The sequence below is a fragment of the Carlito syrichta genome, unplaced genomic scaffold, assembly GCF_000164805.1.
Source record: "Carlito syrichta isolate Samal-C Ts95f unplaced genomic scaffold, Tarsius_syrichta-2.0.1 Scaffold315497, whole genome shotgun sequence".
Lineage (NCBI taxonomy): Eukaryota > Metazoa > Chordata > Mammalia > Primates > Tarsiidae > Carlito > Carlito syrichta.
This window is the reverse complement of record NW_007259593.1, coordinates 1,147,398-1,169,913: the sequence shown is the minus strand read 5'-3', so window position 1 is coordinate 1,169,913 and position 22,516 is coordinate 1,147,398. Positions and strand designations below refer to the sequence as shown.

Genomic DNA, 22,516 nt, shown 5'->3' with positions numbered 1-22,516 from the left:
TGAAGAAAGCATTATTCCATACTTGAGGAAAAAGAATACATGAGGTATTTTAAAAGGTCACTTACTAGCTGCTAAGTTGCTACAGAGAAAAGCAGTTCATAGATCGCTTTAGCTTTACAAGTTTGTTTTGGACCATGTAGCTACAGCATCTCTCAGTGGTTCAGGCAAAGTGATGACAATTTCATTTTGTTTACAAACATTGTTGAATTACAGGTATGGATGACTGTGTAGGATATATGGGATAACTGTTTTTGCCATTTCAAAGGGAAACAAGCCACCTTCTTGTGTTTGCTTGTAGGCTGAACGTCTTGAGAGAAGAAGAGGCCAAGAGACAAGACTTCGAGGTCGACATCCTGGTTATCAAGGAGCCGATGGATGCCCCGTCCTCCAGCCTCACACTGAGCCCCCCCAAAGAGGACATGGCCGTCTCCCAGCCCAGCAAGTCTGTCAGCAAGAAGAAGAAAAAGTAATGAACCCTGAGAACATGCACACACAAAGAAGTTTCAAGCTGCAGGCACCATAAGTTTCCATAATAAAATGGTTTGCATTTCCCTCCTTCTCATAGTGTTTTGAAACATTCCTGCCTTGGCCTGCTGCATGTCAGGTTTCCATTTTGAAAACAGAGGTGAATGAAAATATAACATATGCATGTTAAGTGAATGTGTATTAAATGTTTTTTTAAAAAAATAAAAATTAAAGAACAGCACTGGAGATTAAATTTAGAATCTGATAAAACATCAGAAGACAGCAGGAGTGGATGAAGTTATTGGCACACTTCTTCAGACGCCCCCCCCAATCTGCGCCTTCTTTGCCCCTTGTGGCCACTATGTCTCTCCCGTGGCACCACACAGCCTCTTCCCGGGTCCTCGCCACAAACTCCCACAGCACTATCCTTGCATGTGAAAAATGCCAAACAGTAACTCCAGGAATGAGGAATGGGCATTCAGTGGGTGGTGAAAGAAATACTTCTAGTCTGTTAGAAAAGCATATAGTTAATAATTTGTGTTCAAATTTAAGGGTCAGCTGGGCATGGTAGATCACTCCTGTAATCCCAGCACTTGGGGAGGCTGAGGTGGGAAGACTGCTTGAGCCCAGGAGTTGGAGGCTGCAGTGAGCTATGGTTGTGCCACAGTACTCTAGCCTGGGCAACAGAGCCAGACCCTGTCCCCTAAAAAAATAAAAAAAGTCAACCACCAAAAGAATAAAAAATTTTTTAAAAACATCTAAACTAGCAGAAGGAACACGGGAAATCATCAGTCCAACACAAAGCTGAGGAGAAGGAAAATAACCAAGGAAAAGGATGGTAATAGGAAACGCAAAAGCTGGCAGGAAAAAGTGCAAATATTTCAGTAACCACCAGTGTACACAGATTAAAGTTGTTCATCCCTGTCCTTCCCCATCCTGCCAACAAAACAAAACAAAACAAAAACACCTCAGGGATCATTAAATTGCATTTTTAAAAAGTTCATCTCCAAGTTACTCTTTACAAGGGAAACATCTTAAAACCGCATGGAAAGGATGAAAATAAAGATACACAAGCCCAGGTACACTGGCTCATACTTGTCATCCCAGCACTTTGGGAGGCTGAAGAGGGAAGACTGCTTGAGCCTGGGATTTCCAGACCACACTGGGCAACATAGTTTGACCTTGTCTCTACAAAAAAATAAAAAAGTAAGCCAGACGTGGTGGTACCGTGACTGTAGTCCCAGCTACTTGGGAGGCTGAGGCAGGAGGATACTTGAGTCCAGAAGGTCAAGGCTGCAGTGGGCTGGGATTGCACCACTGAATTCCAGTCTGGACAACAGAGTGAAACCTTGTTTCAAAAATAATAATAATAATATTAAATATATGCAAAAAAGATGTACCAGGCAAATCTAATCATGACTGGATTAAGCAAGCAATATTAAAAAGAGCCAAAACACAGCAAACATCTGCACAATAGAGACAAAAATAAAGATAATGGTGAAAGGATCAACAACCGAAAAACAGCATTTCTCACATACATCTACACATTAGCCTTACAAAAGCTGACAGAACTCCAGAGAAGAAAATGACGATCATAATGGGAGAAGCAGAGGAAGACAAAAGACTTGCCAGAATGTAGCAACCAAACTACAAAGTCTGAACTGTACATATAGCTAGAAACCAGAATGCAACAGAGCATACTTTCTGACAAAAGCGGTGACCGCATTTTAGGTTGAAAAGTGCAACTTCAAATGATATGCCACAGACTATAATCTAATTAGAGCCCAATCATTATGTCAGCAATGAGCATACGCAATAAACAAAGTCTAACACAACTGGAAACTTAATCTGCCACCTTAGCTAATGTATGGGTTAAGAGGAAATCATAACAGAAATTGTGATTTAAGACTAAGTGACAATGACAATATATTCACCCCTAGGTATTGGTACCTGCTGGATAATGGCTCTGGGATTCTGCCATGGATACCAAAACCCAGATGTTCAAATCCTGCAGTTGGCCCTGTAGAACTGCGGACATGAAGTCGTTGGCACCTTATCTGCAGAATCCACATCCTGCAAATACATTTTCCACCTGAGGTTGGTTGAATCTGAGGATGCAGAACCCACAGGTGTAGAACTTGTGAATAAGAGGGGTAAACTGTACTACAAACGGACGATGCCACCTCCTGTCCTCCCTAATGTAACAGGAGGAAGCAGGCTAAGCGAAGGGGACTATGAAGAACCACTTGTAGGGCTTAATAATGTTTTTTCATAACATGTAGTTGGCTAGTGTTCATCCAGAACCTGGGATGTCCAGCTCGCCAACATTTAGGTGAAGTCAGACTTCATCTCAACCACGAAGACACACACAGAGCTGAGGCTCCTGGGAAGAACTGTGTGCCACGTGGAGAAGCTTTCAGTTCAGACCACGCTGGGTACTTTCCTCAAGTTCTCTGTATTAGATGTGCTCTTAAAACCACAGTAGTGCTCCAGATAAAAACCAAGTCTAGCAATTACTTTGGGCAAATGCCCCATTATCACCACTCAAGTCTCAGGACTGGGGAGGGAACTTTACTCTGAAAAGCTCTAGTCACTGGCATATCGACTATGAGTTTAACGTCCCCAGGGCAGGGGTCAAGGATCCGCTGGCCAGTGTAGTCTACGAATGGGCAACACAAGAGAGACTTGATGCAAAACCAGAATTTTAAAAACTTTAACAATTTATTAGTCTTGTTTTCCAGTAAAATATTCACATAATGTCAAAAGAATGGAATGATAGAGATATAGCCAACTACCTTTAATTAATTCCACATAAATATTTAAAATCTAAAAACCTCAGGGGATCATCAGACTGAGAAGAGATTTGATTCTTCAAAGCAAGTATTGCTTTACTATTGTCATTAATCCAGTCAATAATATGACCAATAACTTGCAATGGTAAAAAATGCTGAGATTTTGATGTTTTTGGTGAGCCATCATCAGTCAATCCAAGAAGAATATGTTATTGAACTGCGTTGCACAAAGTTTCTTTACCTCTTCTGCGAAAAGAACAGAAAACAGTGAGTAAGGAATAGAGCTTCTCTCTTACAAGGTGATATAGTATATGATGGTACCTTAAATTCTTCTGGAATAAAATTGGGAATAGACATTTAATTTTGACCTTAAATTCCAGAAGATGAGGTAAGAAATATTAATAATTGAAGAGAAAGGGAAAAAACACTTAATAAACCCACAAGACCCAGTACTTTTTAACATACTGAAACCCTGCTTCTCTGGGCTTAAGAAAGTATGGGTTAGAGGGCTAGGAGCCCAACACTGAAGATGTGGTTGATCTTGAGAAATCTGATGGAACGACCAGAAAACTCTAGTTGCAACCCTGACCTATAGTTCAAGTTCTCCACAGAGGTATCATTATCTCGGTCTTACTAAACTTTCCATTTGAATCAGGCGTGTATTAACTGATGTTTCTAATGCACACAACTACTGATACAAATATTACTATAAAGACAAATTTAACAAGCCCCAGAAGATATACCCCCAAAAAACAATTTAAAAAGCTTATACAGTTGACTTTCCTTACAATGTATATGTGGGGCATCACCCCACCCACACCCCGCCTGGCTCCAGGTCCAAGGCAGAGCTCAGTGAAGGTGACACTACCTTCTCTCCATGGAAATGAGCTGTCAGCATCCAACAGAATAGCTGCTGGGTTATACTGTGCAAACAGCCAGCCAAGCCAGCCGCTTTGGGAAAGTGGGAGAAAACTTCTGTATTATCTTTCTGCTAACAGACAGATGGAGCTGTGATCTGCCATGTGACCCTGGCAGCTCTCCCTACAAAAGATGGGCTTTTATCACAGGATATAAAAAAGGACATTTTAATATACAATCTATAGAGCCATGTTTTTCTTTTTTCCTTTTTAGCATTGTAGAAAATAGTTTTCTACTAGGAGCAGTGGCTCACGCCTATAATCCCAGCATTGGGAAGCCAAGGTGGGAGGACTGCTTGATCTTAGGAGTTCAAGACCAGCCTGGGCAACATAGTGAGACTCTGTCTCTACAAAAAAATCTTTAAAACTTAGCTGGGCATGGTGGTACATGCCTGCAGTCCTGGCTACCTGGGAGACGGAGGCAAAAGGATCGCTTAAGCCCTAAAGGATGAGGATGCAGTGAGCTGTGACTGCACTCCAGCCTGGGCGACACAATAAGCCCTGACCAAAAAAAAAAAAAAAAAAGATTTTATTTTTGGCCACTGTCTAGTTTCCTGTGCTACAGGAAAGTGTGTCATACAGTTTTTCAAGGAATTATAGATAAAGAAAAACAGAAAATGGATCAAATGGTTTTTTTTAAACAAACACTAGAGGCACCTGCTTAAAATCTCAGAAGTCATGATCTGTTCTATTTGCCAGGCTTCTTAATACAATGAGAAGATAGCTTTTTAGTATCCGCAGCATTAAAATTCTGCTCTAATACCAAATCCCATTTACCATTTACTTCAATCAGGTTGGCATTTTTTTGGTTCAAAATAACATACAGCTCCCGCTGATCAGACTTTTTCCCAACAACCCAGTAATCACTCATCGCCTTCACGATGATTTCTTCATCTTCATCCACTCTGTAAGACAAGAGTTTCAAAATGCAATAATGTATTTTATATATATATATATATATATATATATATATATAGCTAGACTGTGAAAACAAACATTTGAAAACAAGAACAGAAAAATGAAATAGGCATTTAACAAGGTCAGGGAGTCATGGGTGAGTAACCAATGACTTTGGGGCTTCAGGGTCCGTTTGGATGGGGTGTCCCCACAGGTGGTTAAACCTGAGCCCCTTGGAAAGGGCTCTGGGTCACGTGGCTTCTTTGAAGTGACTTTTAATGTTGCTTCTCCTATTAGGAAGGGGATACCTAATTTGAGGAAGTTGCTAGACTTACCTAGTAAAATCACTGTTGATGTCACCAAGAATCTTCATTAAATCTGGATGAACAGATGTAAGTGACACACTAGGTGTTTTCCTCATGTGAATTGTACTTTTCTCGGCTAAATTCATATGGTTGAAGTAGATAAATTTAAACTGAGGTTCTTTTTCAGACCTGTAAACACATTTCATTAAGGAGATAACATTCGGAAATAATAATTATCCAAATTATACAACTATATTCTTAAAATGTTAAAACCGTATGACTAAGGCCTTGTATTTTCTTTCTTTTTTTTAACTTTAAAATTTTTTACTTTAAAGATTTGGGATAGGCTTTGTATTTTCAATGGCTGGGACTTCAAATCAGGAATCTGTTAGTTAATACGTAACAGGCTTTTCATTCAATGGTAATTTATTTGATATCCTTAGAGAAGCGAGGTACACAATATGGTAGAATTTTCCAGAGAGCTTGTTTATTTTTTTATTTTTTTTTGAGTTGGAGTCTCACTCTGTCGCCCAGACTGGAGTGCAGTGGCTGCTCTAGGCCACCGCAGCCTCGACCTGTTGGGCTCCGGCGATCCTTCCGCCTCAGCCTTCCAAGTAGCTGGAACTACAGGCACGCGCTACTACGCCCGGCTGATTTTTTATTTATTGTAGAGATGAGATCTCACCAAGTTGCCCAGGTGGGTCTTGAACCTGCGGGCTCAGGCAATCCACTCACCTCAGCCTCCCAAGCCGCGGGATTACAGGCTGAGCCACCGAGCCCGGCTATTAAGTTTAAATAAACACCAAAAATATTTTAACCATTATGGAATGATTTCCTTAATAAAGGGATAGTGTTTTATAAATGGCAGTCTCTTGTTATTTGCTCACTTTAAAAAATGCAAACAAAATCAATACAGGTCATTTATCTTCTAGTGGAGGGGTCAGCAAACTATGACCCTGGTGCCCTGTTTTTCTAATAAAGTTTCAGTGGAATACTGCCACACCCATATGTTTATGTGTTGTCTTTGGCTGCTTTCACATTAAAATGATAGTTGAGAAGTTGCAACATATGACTTGGCCCTTTATCGAAAAAAGCTGCCAACCCCCCAGGTTAGGAGGGTAGCGTCACATTCATCCCACAGCGCTGGGGAATGAAGGAGGTGCCCCACAGAGATTAACCTACCACGTGACTGAAACTCACTACCCTAAGTAACAAAGCTCTCCATCATGCCCAGTGGAAATCATTCTAAAACGTATCAGCCTTTTCTGCTACAGTATCACAAGCATTTTAATTGGGATATGCCTTTTTATTTCTTAAACCAGGCGGTGCTACTACACTGCCTCCCAGGTATGAGTCTTGCGACCTCCTCAGGGAACCACCAGGCCGCTGGGCTACAGAGCTCCCAGGATGCCTCCCCTCCCCTCACCTCTCACTGCACCCTTAATTTACACACTGAGGTCTGGGGGACAGCCTGAGCACAGCCCAGCCACTGGGGGCTCAGAAGCCTTCTCTGCTTACTTCAGGGTTAGCAGCCATGTTCTGGAGGGCTGAGGGTGCCGGAAATCCGACCTCCGGACAAGTGGGTTACTACTGTAATACTTTACATCTAGGCAAAGAAAGAATGTGGACGATTTAGTTTCCAGGAAAATGAAAATATATTCTTATAAAACCAGAATTTGTTTTTAGTAGGTCCCTAAGACTAAGGAAAGTTAAGTATAATTACAAGAAAAACTGTTTGGAAAGATGAAAATTTTAGATGTTTGGAAAGAGTTGCAATTTTAGTTGTTTGGATACATAAGGAACTAAATTGGGCTTAAAGTTCTGGTTGCTTTGTCAACCCCCAAAACACTCTGTGGCTTTCCTCTTTCCTTCACTTATAATGTGTAAAATACTCTTCTTTTGTACCCCCAGATTGAAATCTACATTAGAAATGTTACTTAGGTAGTTAAAGCAGAGATAAGTAAATATGGCCTCTTCCTACTCCACCTTCCATGATGTATAATACAAAAATAGAGAAAAATGGCTACATGCAATGTACTGTTAGTAAAAGAAAAAGAGACCTGCTCATGTTCAAAATAGCAAGGATAATTTTCATCCTACAACCTTATCAATTATCAAAATTAAAACCTAATAATGCTTTAGTTTTGAATTTGCAGAAGCCACGTTTACCAGGTATCTTTTCCAAAAAACTGAAACTTATTCCTTGTAAACACGAAGAGCATTTTCTCAAACACAAAATCACATCAATTTCTTGCCTTCTTAAAAAAAAGAACATACTAAACACAGTTAACTATGTCAATTTAGGATACACCAAACACAGGAAAAAAACAGCACAAAATTCTTCATGACTTATCAAATTTGTTATACAAAATACCAAAGCATAAGCCCCAAAACAAGTACATCTTAAGTGGTTGTATTCTATGCTTTTTCCTACTGGTTTTTGTGCCCACTAATTCTTAAAAAGATTTCCATACAAGCACAGTGGCTCACACTTGTAATACCAGCACTTTGGGAGGCCAAGGTAAGAGGATTGCTTGAGCCCAGGAGTTCCAGACCAGCCTGGGCAGCAAATACAAAAAATTAACCAGGCATGGTGGTATACACCTGTATTCCCAGCTTCTTAGTAGTCTGAGGTAGAAGGATCACCTGAGCCCAGGAGGTCGAGGCTGCAGTGAGCCATGATCATGTTCTCCAGCCTGGTGACAGAATAAGACCCCAGCTTAAAAAAAAAAAAAAAAAAAAAGATTTCCTACTTTCTGAGTTACCATTTTTTGCTGTGGCGAGTACCTCTTGCTCAATGTCATCTTCACAGTCCTCTGCTATTTTCTTCTACTACAGGCTGAAAACCCAGGTACCCATGATGAGTGTCAAGAGAGGCCACAAGGTGCTCTCTCCTAAGAGTAAACAGCATCAATTCTACATTGATGCCAAGAGTTTAAACATTCAAGGGCCAGGTATGTGAAATCCTTTCCAAACACGAGAAGCACACGAGGAAAGGCTACTACGCATTCTGAAGCAGTGGAGAAACCAGATGTTCCATGAGCACCAACTACCTAGAAAGTCTCCCCTGTAGACGTCAGTGGCTGTCTGGGAGCACAGAGACAATCTGATTGTTTTTATATGTTCTGTCTGTGTTCCAGATAGCTAAGGTTGCCTGATACATGATTTCTGGATGAATATAGCTAAGGGGTAGTCTTCATTTATCAGACTTAACTAAAAATAAAACCGGAATTCTGAACTGATAAATTTGGAAGTTGTGAAAAGGAAAACTGGCCTTAAGTTATGAGTTACATATTTAAGTCCTCTCTCCCCGGTCTCTCTGGAGTTAATGAGGAAGTGAGACAGCTAAGAACCCTGGGAATGTGCTTATTTACTCTTCCAGAGAAGGAAGTCTTCCTGTCACAGCACCGCTGTGTTATAGTTAGGTGAATTTCTCCTAGTCTCACATCCATGTCTAATGATCACTGATACTTAATGGTAATAGTAGCACTAAGCACTTCTTGTGTGAATCTGAGTGTAGCCAACCACCTAAGCAACCAAGTTGCTTTCTAGATATACTCAAAAGGACTGATAAAAAAGGACTGTACAAAAATTGTTCAAGAAAAGAGTTTCCTTTTCTAATAATTTTCTGCTTCCTCCTTCCACATTTTTTCAAATTTAATATTAAAATTAGTTAACAAACAGGAATATGTAAAAAATAGAAACTAAAAACTCAGACTCATAAGACTACCAATTTGGGGAAAGTAAGTTGGAATCCTTCAAGTCCTTAAAAATTCCAGGTGAATTAAAGATTTAAACACACATACACACAAAATCCATAGTATCAGAGATTAAAATGGGGCTATTTTTATAATATCAGGAGGGGAAACCCAAATATAACACCAAAGATGGAAAATCAAAGGAAACTAACTACATATAAATTCCAAGCTTGTGTATTATAAAAATCAGTAAAATAAAGTTAAAGAAAAAAAAAGTGCTATGACTACAGGGTAGTCCAGTAAGTGTACTGATGTAGAAGAAGAAAAGATAAAACACTTTAATGGAAAGCGCCAAAAAATAAGGGTAGGCAATTCGCAGAGGACACAGAAATGCCAGTCACTATGTGGAGAGGTGCCTGGGCTCCGTCACCCAGCAGCCTGAATACACAATGTGGCAGCGCTGGTGGGAGTAGAGAATGGTACCACCTGTGGGAGGGGATCTAGTAACACGTGCCCACATTCTAACTTTTAAAATAAAGCATTTACATTTAATATCTTTTTTTAGAGATAGGGTCTCGCTCTGTTGCCCAGGCTGGAGTGCAGTGGTGCAAACATAGCTCGCTGCAGCCTTGAATTCCTGGGCTCAACAGATTCTGCCACCTCAGCCTCCTGAGTAGCTGGGACTACAGGTGCATGCCACTATGCCTAATTTTTTTATTTTTTGCAGAGACAAGGTTTCACTGTGTTGTCTACACTGTCTTGAACTCCTGGCCTCGAGTGCTCTTCCTGTCTTGGACTCCCAAATTCTGGGATTATAGATGGGAGTGAACCTACTGTGCCTGATCCACACATTTTCAAACTATTCCCTTTGCTCCTGATCTCAATTTGAGGGATTTATTCTCAGGGGATAATTTAATGCACTGTATCTGTTTTATCAGTTTGATACAGAACTGTTTACAATACTAGAAACAGCCATACCCACACTGCCCATTAAAGGGCAATTAAAGATAGGATTAAATTCCATGAAGCCATTAAAAGCAATAAGGTGGATCCACATCTATTGATTTAAAATGATGTTCATGCCATCTGTCTTTTTAAAAGTTCCAGATTTATATCATGATGCAGGTTTTAACAATCCATGTATAAAAAACCCTATATGTATAAGTCACTATATGTGTGTGTACAAGTCTAGAAAGACAGAAGCCAAATCAGATAAGATTACTGAATTGTTTAAAAATCAAGGACATAAATTGCCCTCATTAAAGAGCAAAAAAATTAAAAAATTGAGTTACAAGTCCTTAAGTAGGAAAAAATCAAAGCGTTACACAAATTAATAGAAAATGAAGCCTGCTTCATACTGTTCTTTAAAGGGCTGACCTCAATTTCAAAAGAAACATGGAAAGAGCTGTAGTTTATAAATAAGGACTCAATACTCAACATTACGCCCTAAGCATAACCTTTTGGGAGCCTTCTAGTGAGGGCTGCAGTTTAGAGAGCAGACTGGGCACAGAGGCTGTTGAACTTGGGGCCAGGACAACTCCCTAACCCTGTATCCCCATATATCCCTCCTCAACAATGCCCTTGGGATGCCCCTGTGGGGTCTTCTTCCTCCTTCAGGGCTGCCCCTGTCTACATCAACTTAATTTCTCTGGGATCTGAGTTTTGGAGAAAGGGTTGGTCTCAGCTATGGTGTGTTAGGTAGTTTGATTTGGGGCAGAAGGATTTCTAGAAGAGAAGTACATTCTTTTATACCTCAAAGCTTTTATCTTCAGTCATTTACTGGCTGGCAAGTAATAGCTCCTTATACTAGGGGTGCCAAAAAATGTATACACATTTGAAGAAACGTAAGAGATGTTCATCGTAATCAGCAGTGTCTGGATGCTGATAGTAACCACTTTGAGCACTTCTTGTAATTGCAGAGGTCAAATGCAACATGTATTCATCTTATTGAGTATTACAATTTTAAGTTAAGACAGTTTTTTCCTTTCTTAAAATGTGTATACTTTTTTTGGCACCCTCTGTATATAAAACCTCAGAAGTATTAACAACTATCTTAAAATCAACTTTCAAAGATAAGAACATTTCTTTTTTGAGGTGGTGAGTCTCACTCTGTCACCCAGGCTGAAGTGCAGTGGCACACTCATGGCCACCCCAGCGTCAACCTGCTGGGCTCCAGTGATCCTTCTGCCTCAGCCTTCCAAGTAGCCAGAACTACAGGTACGCACTACCATGCCTGACTAATTTTTTTTTATTTATTGTAGAGATGAAGTCTTGCCAAGTTTCCCGGGTTGGTCCTGAACCTGCGGGCTCAGGCAATCCACCAGCCTCGGCCTCCCAAAGTGATGGGATGATACGCTGAGCCACTGAGTCCAGCCAAGAACATTTCTATAATTCCTTATTGAGCACGCCCCTAAATTGCATCAATTTTGTTTTACCATTAAGTTTTCCAGATATCCTATCTTTCAGGGGGGTAGTGATACTACAGTGGTTCATTCTCTTAGCAGACAAAAAAACTGTCCTCTAGGATAGACAGATGTGATGACACATATATAGCAAAATGTTAACTGTAGAATCTAAGTGGGTGCTGACCGTACAATTTCATAATAAAATGCCAGAGAGAAAACTGCTTTCTAATGATAGGATACCTAACATCCAAGGCCCTCTCTGTAAAATCCCAAGGAAAGTTAGCCTTATTTGCAAAACAGAAGGTACTTACTTGACAGCAAGTTTTACCTCTGGATATTTGTTGATGAGTTACCTGAAAATCACAACATCTATGGAAAGTGCGAGCAGGACAGTTACCATGTCCAGTAAGTTCCCAGGTTTTGGGAACCGTAAGTTACTATACTTCATCACTGTCCATCTATTAGGTCATAACCTGCATGATCTAAACCCACTTAACTCATTTACGGCTTCTTCAAAAAAGAAAACCTGTAGTTTTATGGTCAAAAAAATTCAGCAATTAAGCAGTACTGTCAAGATATAAGTTGGTCAGGCATTTTCATTTCTTGGTCTTATCTTTTCTAACACTAAGTAACCTGTCAACAGCACCAATCCACAGACACATAAAATCTAAAAATACTTTCACTCTGAGTGTTTCTGAACTCTCTAGAGGCTGATGCTTACATAAACTCATATAGAAATTACATATGAACACTAAAATTACAAACTTCTACAGAAATTCACAGTATTTTAGCAACTTCTCAAATGTATAGAGAGCCCATATAAGCATGACTTCTATTTCTCAAATGCTTTTCATCTACTCAGTTTAACTTTATAATAATTATATTTACATTGAGAAAAGAGAGGTAGAAAGAAACTAAATGCTTTGCAGTGTTCTAGAGAACAAGACAAGTAAAAGACTACCCCTCTTGAAGCTCAGCCTAGAACCTTCAAACCATCAAAATACCAATACTTAATGCCCCAACGGTTTACATCACAGTCAATTTCACTCCATACATTTCAACACAAGAGGGAAAGTGCTTTCAATTTATGCAAAGCAAAACCAGGCTAATTACTACTACCAATGGGCATGTAACAATCTGGGTTGGTGAAGTGGGATGTTTAAGTGGTGCTCAAGAGCCAAGCCTGCAGACATAGACACTTAACCCCACAGTTAATGTCACCAATCAGGGAAATGCTGAGAGATCATATTACTAGAAGACCCAGCCCCAACCACCACCATGGGGGCAGAAAAACTCAGGCCCTACTCCCCGGGGACCTTTCAGACAGGCTTGAATAGCAATACTATTGTTCTCTAGATTCCAAGAGAAAACACCAGAATATTAACACTATCCACATCTATAAGTAAAAGCTACACTTATGCTAAAGCCAGTTAAATACTTGAAAGTGAACAGGAAGCAAAGTACAAACCCAGACATTCTTTTGTTGATGTTAAATTGCTCACAAATATCGGATGCCAGCACTGTGAGCTGGGGCCCAACAATGCTGTCCAGTCTTCGGCAAAAATCCAACGTCAGCTGGACAGAGGCTAACAAGTAATTTAAAAAAATACCAGTAAGTGTTAAAATACGTTGTGTCAAAAAGGTCAATATTAATTTTACCATCCAATACTTAACAACAGTATTCAGATGAAAATCTTAAACTGTTTACTGATCTGGGAAATAAAACAGCTAAATGATCAGCTCCTCCTTCTTCCCAAACAGAAGATGAAAAAGAGTCAAAGACCTATCTCACTGTGAAAAGTGGTAAATTGGCTGCCCGATCAAGGAAAACCTAAGAAGGTCAAGTATTTATTTAACAAACATTACATAGCACTCAGAGGCCAGACACTGCTCGGTGCCTCACAAACATTACCTCGTTTAATCCTTAAAACCCCCTCTGAGATAGGCACTACTGCTTTCCCCATTTTGCAATTGGGGAGGCATACGTGTCCTACTGCTGACAAGTGTAAGCTAGCAATGGTTGGGAAAGCTAGCAACGGTTGGCTAATTAAAAAATACTAGCAATGGTTGGCTAAGATGGTAGAAGCCTCAGATGGGGAAGAGTGCTTAATGCTCCTTTACGTGCCTCTATGTTGCTAATGACAACATATTTATCGTTTAAGAATAGAACAAAGCAAGTTGCAAAAAGTTTAGCTAGTCAGGCCGAAATTAGATACAGGTGTGGACCTACCATCAATCAAAAAGCACACAGCCGCACTCATGGCCTGGAAAGAGAAAACAAACCAAAGATTATAAAATGGTACAAAAAAGCAGACTTAAATATAATAACCAAATGTAGTGACCTCATTTAAGTCTTGATTTGCACAAACCAACTGTAAAAAGACACTTTTTAGTCAACTGGATCAGATACTAGATGATATTAGGAAGTACTATTTTGTCAGGTGTGACAATGGTCTGTCTGTTGGCTTTGTGTTAACAGATGTCCTCTTCAGTCAGAAATGCAAATGGATGGATTCATGAACAAATTGACAGGATAATTTAAAATACTCTAGCCAAGACAACACAACATGTAGAGAGCCCAGATGAAAGTCAGCATCTTAATAATTAAGCTGTGTGGTAGGTACTTGGGAGCTCATTATTCTAATCTCTCTGTGAATATTTGACAATTTCCATTAGTATAAGTTAGAAAAGATAGCAAATGGCAATCATCTTGTCTCACTTTATATCAAATAACTGCAGTTATGACATTAGCAAGCAATAGCAACCTATGGCAATCAAGACCGTAAATAAAATAACCAAGAATGCTTAAAATTGCAATTTTAAAAAGCAATGTATAGTTTAAAAAGGTAGAATATGATATAAAGCCTGATGATTAAAAACTGACTTCCTTCTCTGAGCCCTGCTTCCAGCAACCACTTTAAACTGTTTAGACAAGAGGGTTACACCATTGTTTAACTTATCACCTGTAGACATCATACTGGCTTCCTACTTATGTCACGATGGGTCTGACCCTCATCCACCTTCCTCACTATAGTTTATAGCTACTCTACTTTCTCCACTGGTAACCTTACAACTCAAATGCCTCATTTCTCTTCCACCAGTCATAGGCATAAGCTCCTAAATTAGCATTCCCACCTGGCCTGGTACCATTTCCTACACATACTTCTGGACCTCTATCAGTCACAGCTTTATTTTTACATGGCCAAAGTAACACTCTGTTTTGTAACTAAATCATAATTATAATTTGCCTATACACAGGTTGCAAAACTGGTGGTTTACAGGCCAGTTCCATCCAATATGTGTATTTTCTTTGTGTGTAAAATAATAGTCAACATTTCAATTTCCAGCCTCTCCTGAAATCTCAGGAGCTCTGGGATCACTGGATCTACAGTCCCACAAGGCACAACCGAGTGGATCTGTGTGGTGGCTGCCTCCTGGGAGCACGCATAGCCCCGTAAGTCATGATCTCCACCACTTGCTCCTGAAGCCCAATCCAACCTTTGGTCTAATCTCTGCAGGGTTTCCATGGGCATTTTAATGTGTGATCCCCTTAGGGTATAGGTTGATTTTTTTTTTTTAAATGTGCCTTTTATGTCCATGTTAAAAAAAAAACTTGAAGAATTTCAAATAAATACAAAAGTATATAGAATACTATAACAAACTCCATATATGACCACATTCCCAACAACTCACGGGCAATCCTGCCCTATCCACCTCCCTTTAATCTCAGACATCCTATAATTTAATTCTTACACATTTCAGTAGATACCTATAAAAGATAAGGACTCTTGGGAAAAAAAGAGCACAGAGCTATTGAGTAAGTGAACCCGACAAATTCCTAGAAAGACAAACTACTGAAACGGACTCAAGAAAAAGAAAATCAGAATAGACCTTATAGTAAGTAAAGAGATTAACTAAAAAACTTCCCAAAGAAAAGCCCAGGTGCAGATGGCATTAATGAGAATTCATTTTTAAAGAATTAACACCAATCCTTCACAGTCTTCCAAAAACCAGGAGAGGGCACACTTCCCAACTCATTCTATGAGGCCAACATTACACTGATACCAACAGCAGACAAAGGTATCACAAGAAAACTACAGGCCAACATCCTTTAAAGCCCCAAGCCCATGAGCACTAGCACAGATTCCAAAGGGTTGAAGACAAAGGTCAGTCATATGGATGGTCAGCTATGTCTATATGGCCAATCCCCAAAAAAACTCTGGGTAAGCTTCCTTGGATGGAAATAGCCCATGTATACTGTCACACATCCTTGCCGGAAGAAACAGGTGCTGTGCTGTGCTGTGCTGTCTGCACAACTCCACTGGGGAAGGACGAGTAGAAGTTCACGCCTGGCGACTCCTGGTCCCTGCCCCCACGCGCCTCTTCCCTGGGTTGATTTTAATCTGTATTTTCACTGTAATAAACTGCAACTGTGAGTACAGTAGTCCCACCTTATCTGTGGTTTCGCTTTCCACAGTTTCAGTTACCTAATGTACATGTAGCACAGTGAGAGAAGAGGGAGGGAGGGAGACAGAAACCACATTCACATAACTTTTACTACAGTCTATTGTTATAATTACTCTATTAAAAATTTTTGTTATTAGTCATGTATCGTGCCTAATTCATAAATTAAGCTTTATCACAGGTATGTAAGTATAGGAAAAAGCATGGCACATGTAGGGTTCGGTACATAGTGAATAGATTATAGTTTCAGTTTCAGGCACTGATTGGGAGTTTGAAGCATATCCCCCTCAGTTAAGGGAGGACTACTGTAGAAAGACTTTCTGAGTTCTGCAGTACTTCTAGTGAACTACTGAACCTAACTGTGGTCTTAGAGACCCCCACACTAGCAGCTGGTGTCAGAGCTCAGCGTGGTCTCAGGGATTCCTAAACTTTGTAACTAGAAATCATTTAACTGTACACCTCAAAGAGGTGAGCTGTATGGTATGTGCATCATATCTCAATAAAACTGTCAGAAAAAATATACGAACCCTTCAACATAACCATAATCCCATTATCACACCTAAAATTATATCTAAGGGGAAGATGAAGAAGGGCAAGAAAAAAATTTAAAAACAAAAAATAGTATCTATAGGTTAACTCTAAAAATGGAAATCCAATAAGTACACCGCACCAGGCTCACTGAGAGTTCAAAGTCATACACCTGAGTTATTAAAGGAGAATGATTTTAGCTTGACCTGACTTCTTTGCTTCAATTACTGCTCTAAATTATGCCTCCAACATTTTAGTTTGCTCATTTCTGGACATCTTTCTGTAAGTTCTCCCTGGAATCTCCCTTCCCCTGCCCCTCTGTCACAACCCACCTTTAACTAACTCTCTTAAGCATACTATTTGACAAATGAAACATCTAGAGCTTGAACCCAAGAGTCCTCCCCCCACCATCACAGAGGTACTGGAGATGACAGTTCTCAGCAGACTTCAAGAGCTCACTCACTCTGATGTGTCCTTTTACTGTTCTCATGGGTTAGAACACAGTTCTGGATTCCAAGGTATTTTCCTTCTTGGTTTATTCACTTATCTGGCTGAGGAACAACGTTGTGCAACATTGAGATTTTTCATGCTTAATGTTTTTCTTTTGTCTTAGATGTGGTGGATAGCTTGGCTTGGCAATTCAGTCAACGCTGAAAGTCATTTTCTCTCAGAACTTTGAAAGTCTCTCTTCTGTTATCATCAAACATCTGATGATGGTTATGAAATTGCTACTGTCGGTTTTATTTTTGTTCTTTTACAGGTGATCTGATTTTCCTTCTGGACACATTTAGGATCATCACTTCATATTTCTGAAACTGCCCAATGTTGTGTGGGTCTTTTTTATTCATTGTACTAGATAGTTTAGTCTGGAAAATTGTGATCCCGTTCAGTTAGGCATTTTCTGATAATATCACTTTACTAGTTTCCTCTCCTCCACTTTCTGTTAATCAGATGTCGAAATTACTGAGCTTGCTCTCCTCTTCCCTCCCATATTTTTATTGTCATTTTATCTTATACTCTGAGGCAGGCCAACTGAACTTTAGCTCTTCTAATAAATTTATTAGGCCAAATATTATACTGGGGAAGAAATGAGGAGTTATTGTTTGGTGGGGTGATAAAATGTTTAAAACTAGATAGTGCTGATGATTGCACAACATTGTGAATATATCTAATGCCACTGAAATGTATAATGATAAATAGCTAAAAAAGGCAAATTTTATGGTACATATATTTTACTACACACAAAATATTTTAAAACGCTATTTTCAATTAACCTAAGTTTAATATAATCCGGACTCTTTCATATCATCCTGTTTCAATTTTATAAAATTCTTTCTTTTTTGAAGAGACAGAGTCTCATTATGCTGCCCAGGTTGGTCTTGAACTCCTGGCCTCAAGTGATCCTCTTGTCTCAGTCTCCCAAAGTGCTGGGATGACAGGTGTGAGCCTCCATGCCCAGTCCTATATCAATTTTATAGATACAACTTTTCTGATTAGTAGATACTAATTTTTAAAATTCTTGTCTCTTCTCAGAATCGTTCCCGTTTCCTTCAAGACCTATAGTTTTGTTTTTCCAGACACATTTCATAATGAGAAGACCAAAAGTCTGCCAGGAATGGAGGTTTCACTTTGAATGTAGGATGAGGGTCACAGTTCTGTCTGGTAGACAGAAATGCCAGAATGAGTAGGGCCTGATTCTCAGGGGCAGATACCCACAGTAGCTACTCTAAGTCTCCCAGATCATTTTCTTTCTTTAAATTTTCAGCCGTGAATCGTTGCTTAGCCACAGGCCGATCTATACAACACTCTGCTTACTTCCTATCTTTCCGAGCCCACTTCCCAATCCTGACTCCTCAGGTGACTGCCTCCGGCCAGGAGTTTCTCTGGGCTTCTTCGGAAGGTGGGCCCCTGCCTTGGCACGCTGTCTCCACTCAGGCTCCAGGCCTGGGCCTCCTCGTCTCTGCTCCACGGGGTGTCACTCCCACAAGTCCCTTCTATCTTTCAGACAGTTACAGGATTCCCTCATCCCTAGATGTCCATCTCCTTTCTGTTCTCCTATGGCATCAATGAAACTTAACTGAGCCTTTATGAGTGTCTCAGATGGGAAAGAGGATAAACACATGTTTATATCAACAGTCTTCTCTCCTGAACCAAAAACTACCTTCAATAAAAAAACCTCAACCTAACATAAGTGCATATCCCTATTAAATAATGTCCTGACAGGAACTATAGAAACCTTATAGAATTAGGAAGCCCACAACTTTAAAATCAGAGCAAAATCAGAATTCACAGCCATGTGGCTATAGCCCACATCCAGAAGGCATTTCACTAACAGGCAGCACCAACCTCTGACAGCCTTTGACTTGTGAGCAAGCAGGACTTCACACGTTTGTGAATCACAGTCTTAACAGTTTATTTCACTAATACCAAAACTGTTTAAAAGGAGATAGGCTGGGGCATGGCAACTTAAGCCTGTAACCCTAGCACTTTGGGAGGCTGAGGCGAGAGGATTGCCTGGGCCCACAGGTTTGCAACCAGCCTGGGCAACACGGTGAGACCTCGTCTCTACAATTAAAAAAAAAAAAAAAAAAAATTAGCCAGGCATGGTAGTGTATGCCTGCAGTTTCAGCTACTTGGAAGGCTGAGGTGGAAGGATCGCTGGAGCCCAGCAGGTTGACGCTGGAGTGGCCATGAATGTGCTACTCCACTCCAGCCTAGACAATGGAGTGAGACTCCAACTCCAAAAAATAAAAATAAAATTAAAAATAAAAGGAGATTAAAATAAACATACTACTGCAGAAGAGCACCCATTTTGTGTTTTACAATAATCAGAACTTCCAACATCTTTTCCAAGAAACATTTAAGAGGTTTGCATACGTACTCGTGTACACATGCAAGAAAGATCTACTTCAGTATTAATCCATAACAATGGAGGAAAAACAGTTGTTACCTTATAAACAATTAAATGGAGCTCTTCATAAGTGTCATCTGTATTTACAAAAATTTTAGGGAATCTGCATTTTGCTTCTGGATCATTAAGGTTCAAGGGTCCAGTAAGAAATCTTAAAAGTAAGCACAGACATAACTCAATTCAATTAGGCAAATTATAAAAAGGAGTATATAAACAGACTACATTCCTACTTAATAGGTATCTTTTTTAATGCCATTTGGAAAACACCAAATCAGAATATGATAAAATAAGTTTTAATTCATTGGAAACAATAGAATTTCCTTTGTTGATTTCTGCCAATAAAATAGCACAAAGGTAATTCAATGTTCATCATATTATCTTTACCAAAAAAGATAATAAAACCCAGTATCAATCAAAGAACAAAAGTCCTACCTTCCATAATGTTGAAGATTTCCTGGCATTTCTGCCCTTATTGGAGAATCCCTTCCCGCCAACTGCAAATCAATTTAATGTTGAGAATTAACTATCAGACTTTTTACTTTCCAAGCTTTGATAACAACATTCATATCTATTAGTTGATTCCAAGCTACTTTTCTGTGTCAATTTCCCATATTCCTTCTCATCAAAAAAAAGGAGGGTAGATCATAGAAGTACATAAAGAACTTGTTGATTTTTTTCCCAGAACTATTATAACTCTATCCTACCTTAAATTCCCATATACTAATTTAGTTCCTTTTTTAACAACAATGGAAATTTCCCATGTGGTTAATAATGCTAGATAGTAGTATATATTACTTAATTTCATCTCATATCACCCCTATGGGGAATGTATTCTTCCCATTTTCTAGATGTTATGATTTATACAAGTTCGCAAACACACATCGTATAAGTAGGAGGGCCAAGCGTCAAAACCAAGCCTGACTTGTGTCAAAGTCCCTGCCTCCTGTATGACATCATGCCTCCTCAAAGATTTCTTTTTTTTTTTTTTGAGTTGGAGTCTCACTCTGTCGCCCAGACTTGAGTGCAGTGGCTGCTCCTGGCCACCGCAGTCTTGACCTGCTAGGCTCCGGCGATCCTTCTGCCTCAGCCTTCCAAGTAGCTGGAACTATAGGCGTGCACTACCACACCCGGCTAATTTTTTTTATTTATTGTAGAGATGAGGTCTCATCAAGTTGCCCAGGCGGGTCTCAAACCTGTGGGCTCAGGCAATCTACTCACCTCAGCCTCCCAAGACGCGGGATTACAGGCTGAGCCACTGAGCCCAGCTAAAGATTTCTATTTGTAACACATTATTAGTTTTGCTGCTGTTGTTGAAAATATACTATTTTAACACACATATAGGAAATGGAAAAATCCTAATCTAATAGTTATGTTAGCTAAAACTTGTTATTCTTCTAGAAATTTTTGACGCTCTTCTGGTATATATAAAGTTTTAGCAAATAACCTCACAAGATTAAAAAAAAAAAAAAACACAGTTAATCCAGTGGCAAAAATGCACAGCCCAACTCCCATACACACAGTTTGTATTAAAGAGAAGACCCCACACGTCTATGGAGAATGCTGTATGTTATGGCATCCTATTTTCTAAACCTCGCTCTTTGGACACATAATGAAGCCATCAGGTAGAGTTTTCTGTTATGGCTCAGACTGGAAAGCCTCCTGGAGTGACCCCAGAAGTGTCTGCTCATCAGCAGGTGCCTCAGCACAAGGCTGAGAGCAGGTCCCAGCTCTGCCACTTCCTTAACCCTGGGTAAGTCACGGAAGCCCCCTAAGCCTGAGCAGCCCCATCTGTAGGATGGAGATAAAGTACCCAACTCTCAGGAGTGTGTCAGGATGGCATGACATAATGCATATGTGCTGGGCATAGAGTACAGTGTTTGGTATACAGTAAATAATCTGGGAATGTCAGCCACTGTATTCAAACTGCCTAAAAGGAACTAAGCGCAGGATGAGGTTCTTCTCAAAACTTGCTTTCAATTTCTTGTCAAAGAGATTCTTTTCCTGTTGTTTCAAATCATGGCCTTAAAAAACAAGAGGAGAGAAGGAGGAGAGCAAGAAAAAGACAGCACACAAGCAGAGAGCAAGCACATGTGCCAAAATGATGAACTGCATGGGCTATGAACACTTCTCATTTCCAACCTGATTAAAGCTACAAAAGGATACTTTGAGAATAGTATTTAAAGTTCTTTGCAGAAAGCTGGGAAATTAAGTACAAGAGTGGAAAATATAGTCAGGCAATCTATTATCTACTCAAAATCAGATCTCACATTTGTAAATGAAAAGACTATACAGGATTAACCAGCGTTTTGTTAAAGATACCTGGCACTTTCAGTTCCCAGAATCCTACCTAAAAACCAGTTTTTCCTCTACTCAATAAATCACTCCTCTTGAAACTGTACCTTTGGCCAGGCGTGGTGGCTCATGTCTGTAATCCTAACACTTTGGGAAGTGGAGGTGAGAGGTCTGTCTGAGTCCAAGGGTTCGAGACCAACCTGGGCAATTTTGTGATACCTCATCTCTACAATAAATAAATAAAAAATTAGCTGGGCATGGTGGCGCACGCCTGTGGTTCCAGCTACTTGGAAGGCTGAAGTGGAAGGATTGCCTGAGCCCAGCAGGTCGAGGCTGCAGTGGCCGTTATCATCCCACTGCACTCCAGCCTGGGTGACATAGTAAGACTCCAACTCAAAAAAAAAAAAGATAATGTACCTTTGCTATTGCATTTGAATGTGACAAACTGGAGGAGAGCTGACATGTGGTTTTCTTGATACTAACTGATACGTAAACAACTAAATATTATACTACTAATGCAAAACGTAGATCAGAAATACCTCCTTCACCACCATCGCATTCCACCCGCTTTCCTCTGTCACCACATGTGAGTGTGAGCATCTACAATACCCAGTCATACCTCAGGTTCGATGTGCCTTGGAAAAAGAGAGGTGGTGAGGTATTTGTATAAAATTCTCATGTCATCTTGTTCTAATCCACTCCTGCAACGTCAGAAAAGCATTGTATTAAACGTTTGGAACTGGTCTTCTGTCTTTCCAGTGCTCTATGATAAAGCTCTTTTTTCTTCTTTTACATTACATCAAGAAGCCTACCTGTTGACTGAGAAGTTCAAGAGAGTGAGT

At 39.9% G+C, this 22,516-nt stretch overlaps 2 protein-coding genes across 2 annotated transcripts in view; one reads left to right on the top strand and one right to left on the bottom strand.

Moving 5' to 3' along the window:
- Positions 1 to 704, top strand: part of LOC103275508 (radial spoke head 10 homolog B2) — a 53,940-nt gene extending 53,236 nt beyond the window's left edge. The window contains exon 19 of the mRNA XM_008072905.1: positions 299 to 704. Coding sequence (XP_008071096.1) covers positions 299 to 470 — 172 coding nt within the window. The 3' untranslated portion in view covers positions 471 to 704. The remainder of the gene's footprint in view (positions 1 to 298) is intronic.
- A 2,463-nt stretch (positions 705 to 3,167) lies between these two features.
- CCZ1 (CCZ1 homolog, vacuolar protein trafficking and biogenesis associated) overlaps positions 3,168 to 22,516 on the bottom strand; it is a 28,975-nt gene continuing 9,626 nt past the window's right edge. The window contains exons 8-15 of the mRNA XM_008072904.2: positions 22,294 to 22,375; positions 19,815 to 19,876; positions 19,422 to 19,533; positions 13,710 to 13,743; positions 12,948 to 13,065; positions 5,407 to 5,565; positions 4,952 to 5,079; positions 3,168 to 3,503 (exon numbers count right to left, since the gene is read on the bottom strand). Coding sequence (XP_008071095.1) covers positions 3,448 to 3,503; positions 4,952 to 5,079; positions 5,407 to 5,565; positions 12,948 to 13,065; positions 13,710 to 13,743; positions 19,422 to 19,533; positions 19,815 to 19,876; positions 22,294 to 22,375 — 751 coding nt within the window. The 3' untranslated portion in view covers positions 3,168 to 3,447. The remainder of the gene's footprint in view (positions 3,504 to 4,951; positions 5,080 to 5,406; positions 5,566 to 12,947; positions 13,066 to 13,709; positions 13,744 to 19,421; positions 19,534 to 19,814; positions 19,877 to 22,293; positions 22,376 to 22,516) is intronic.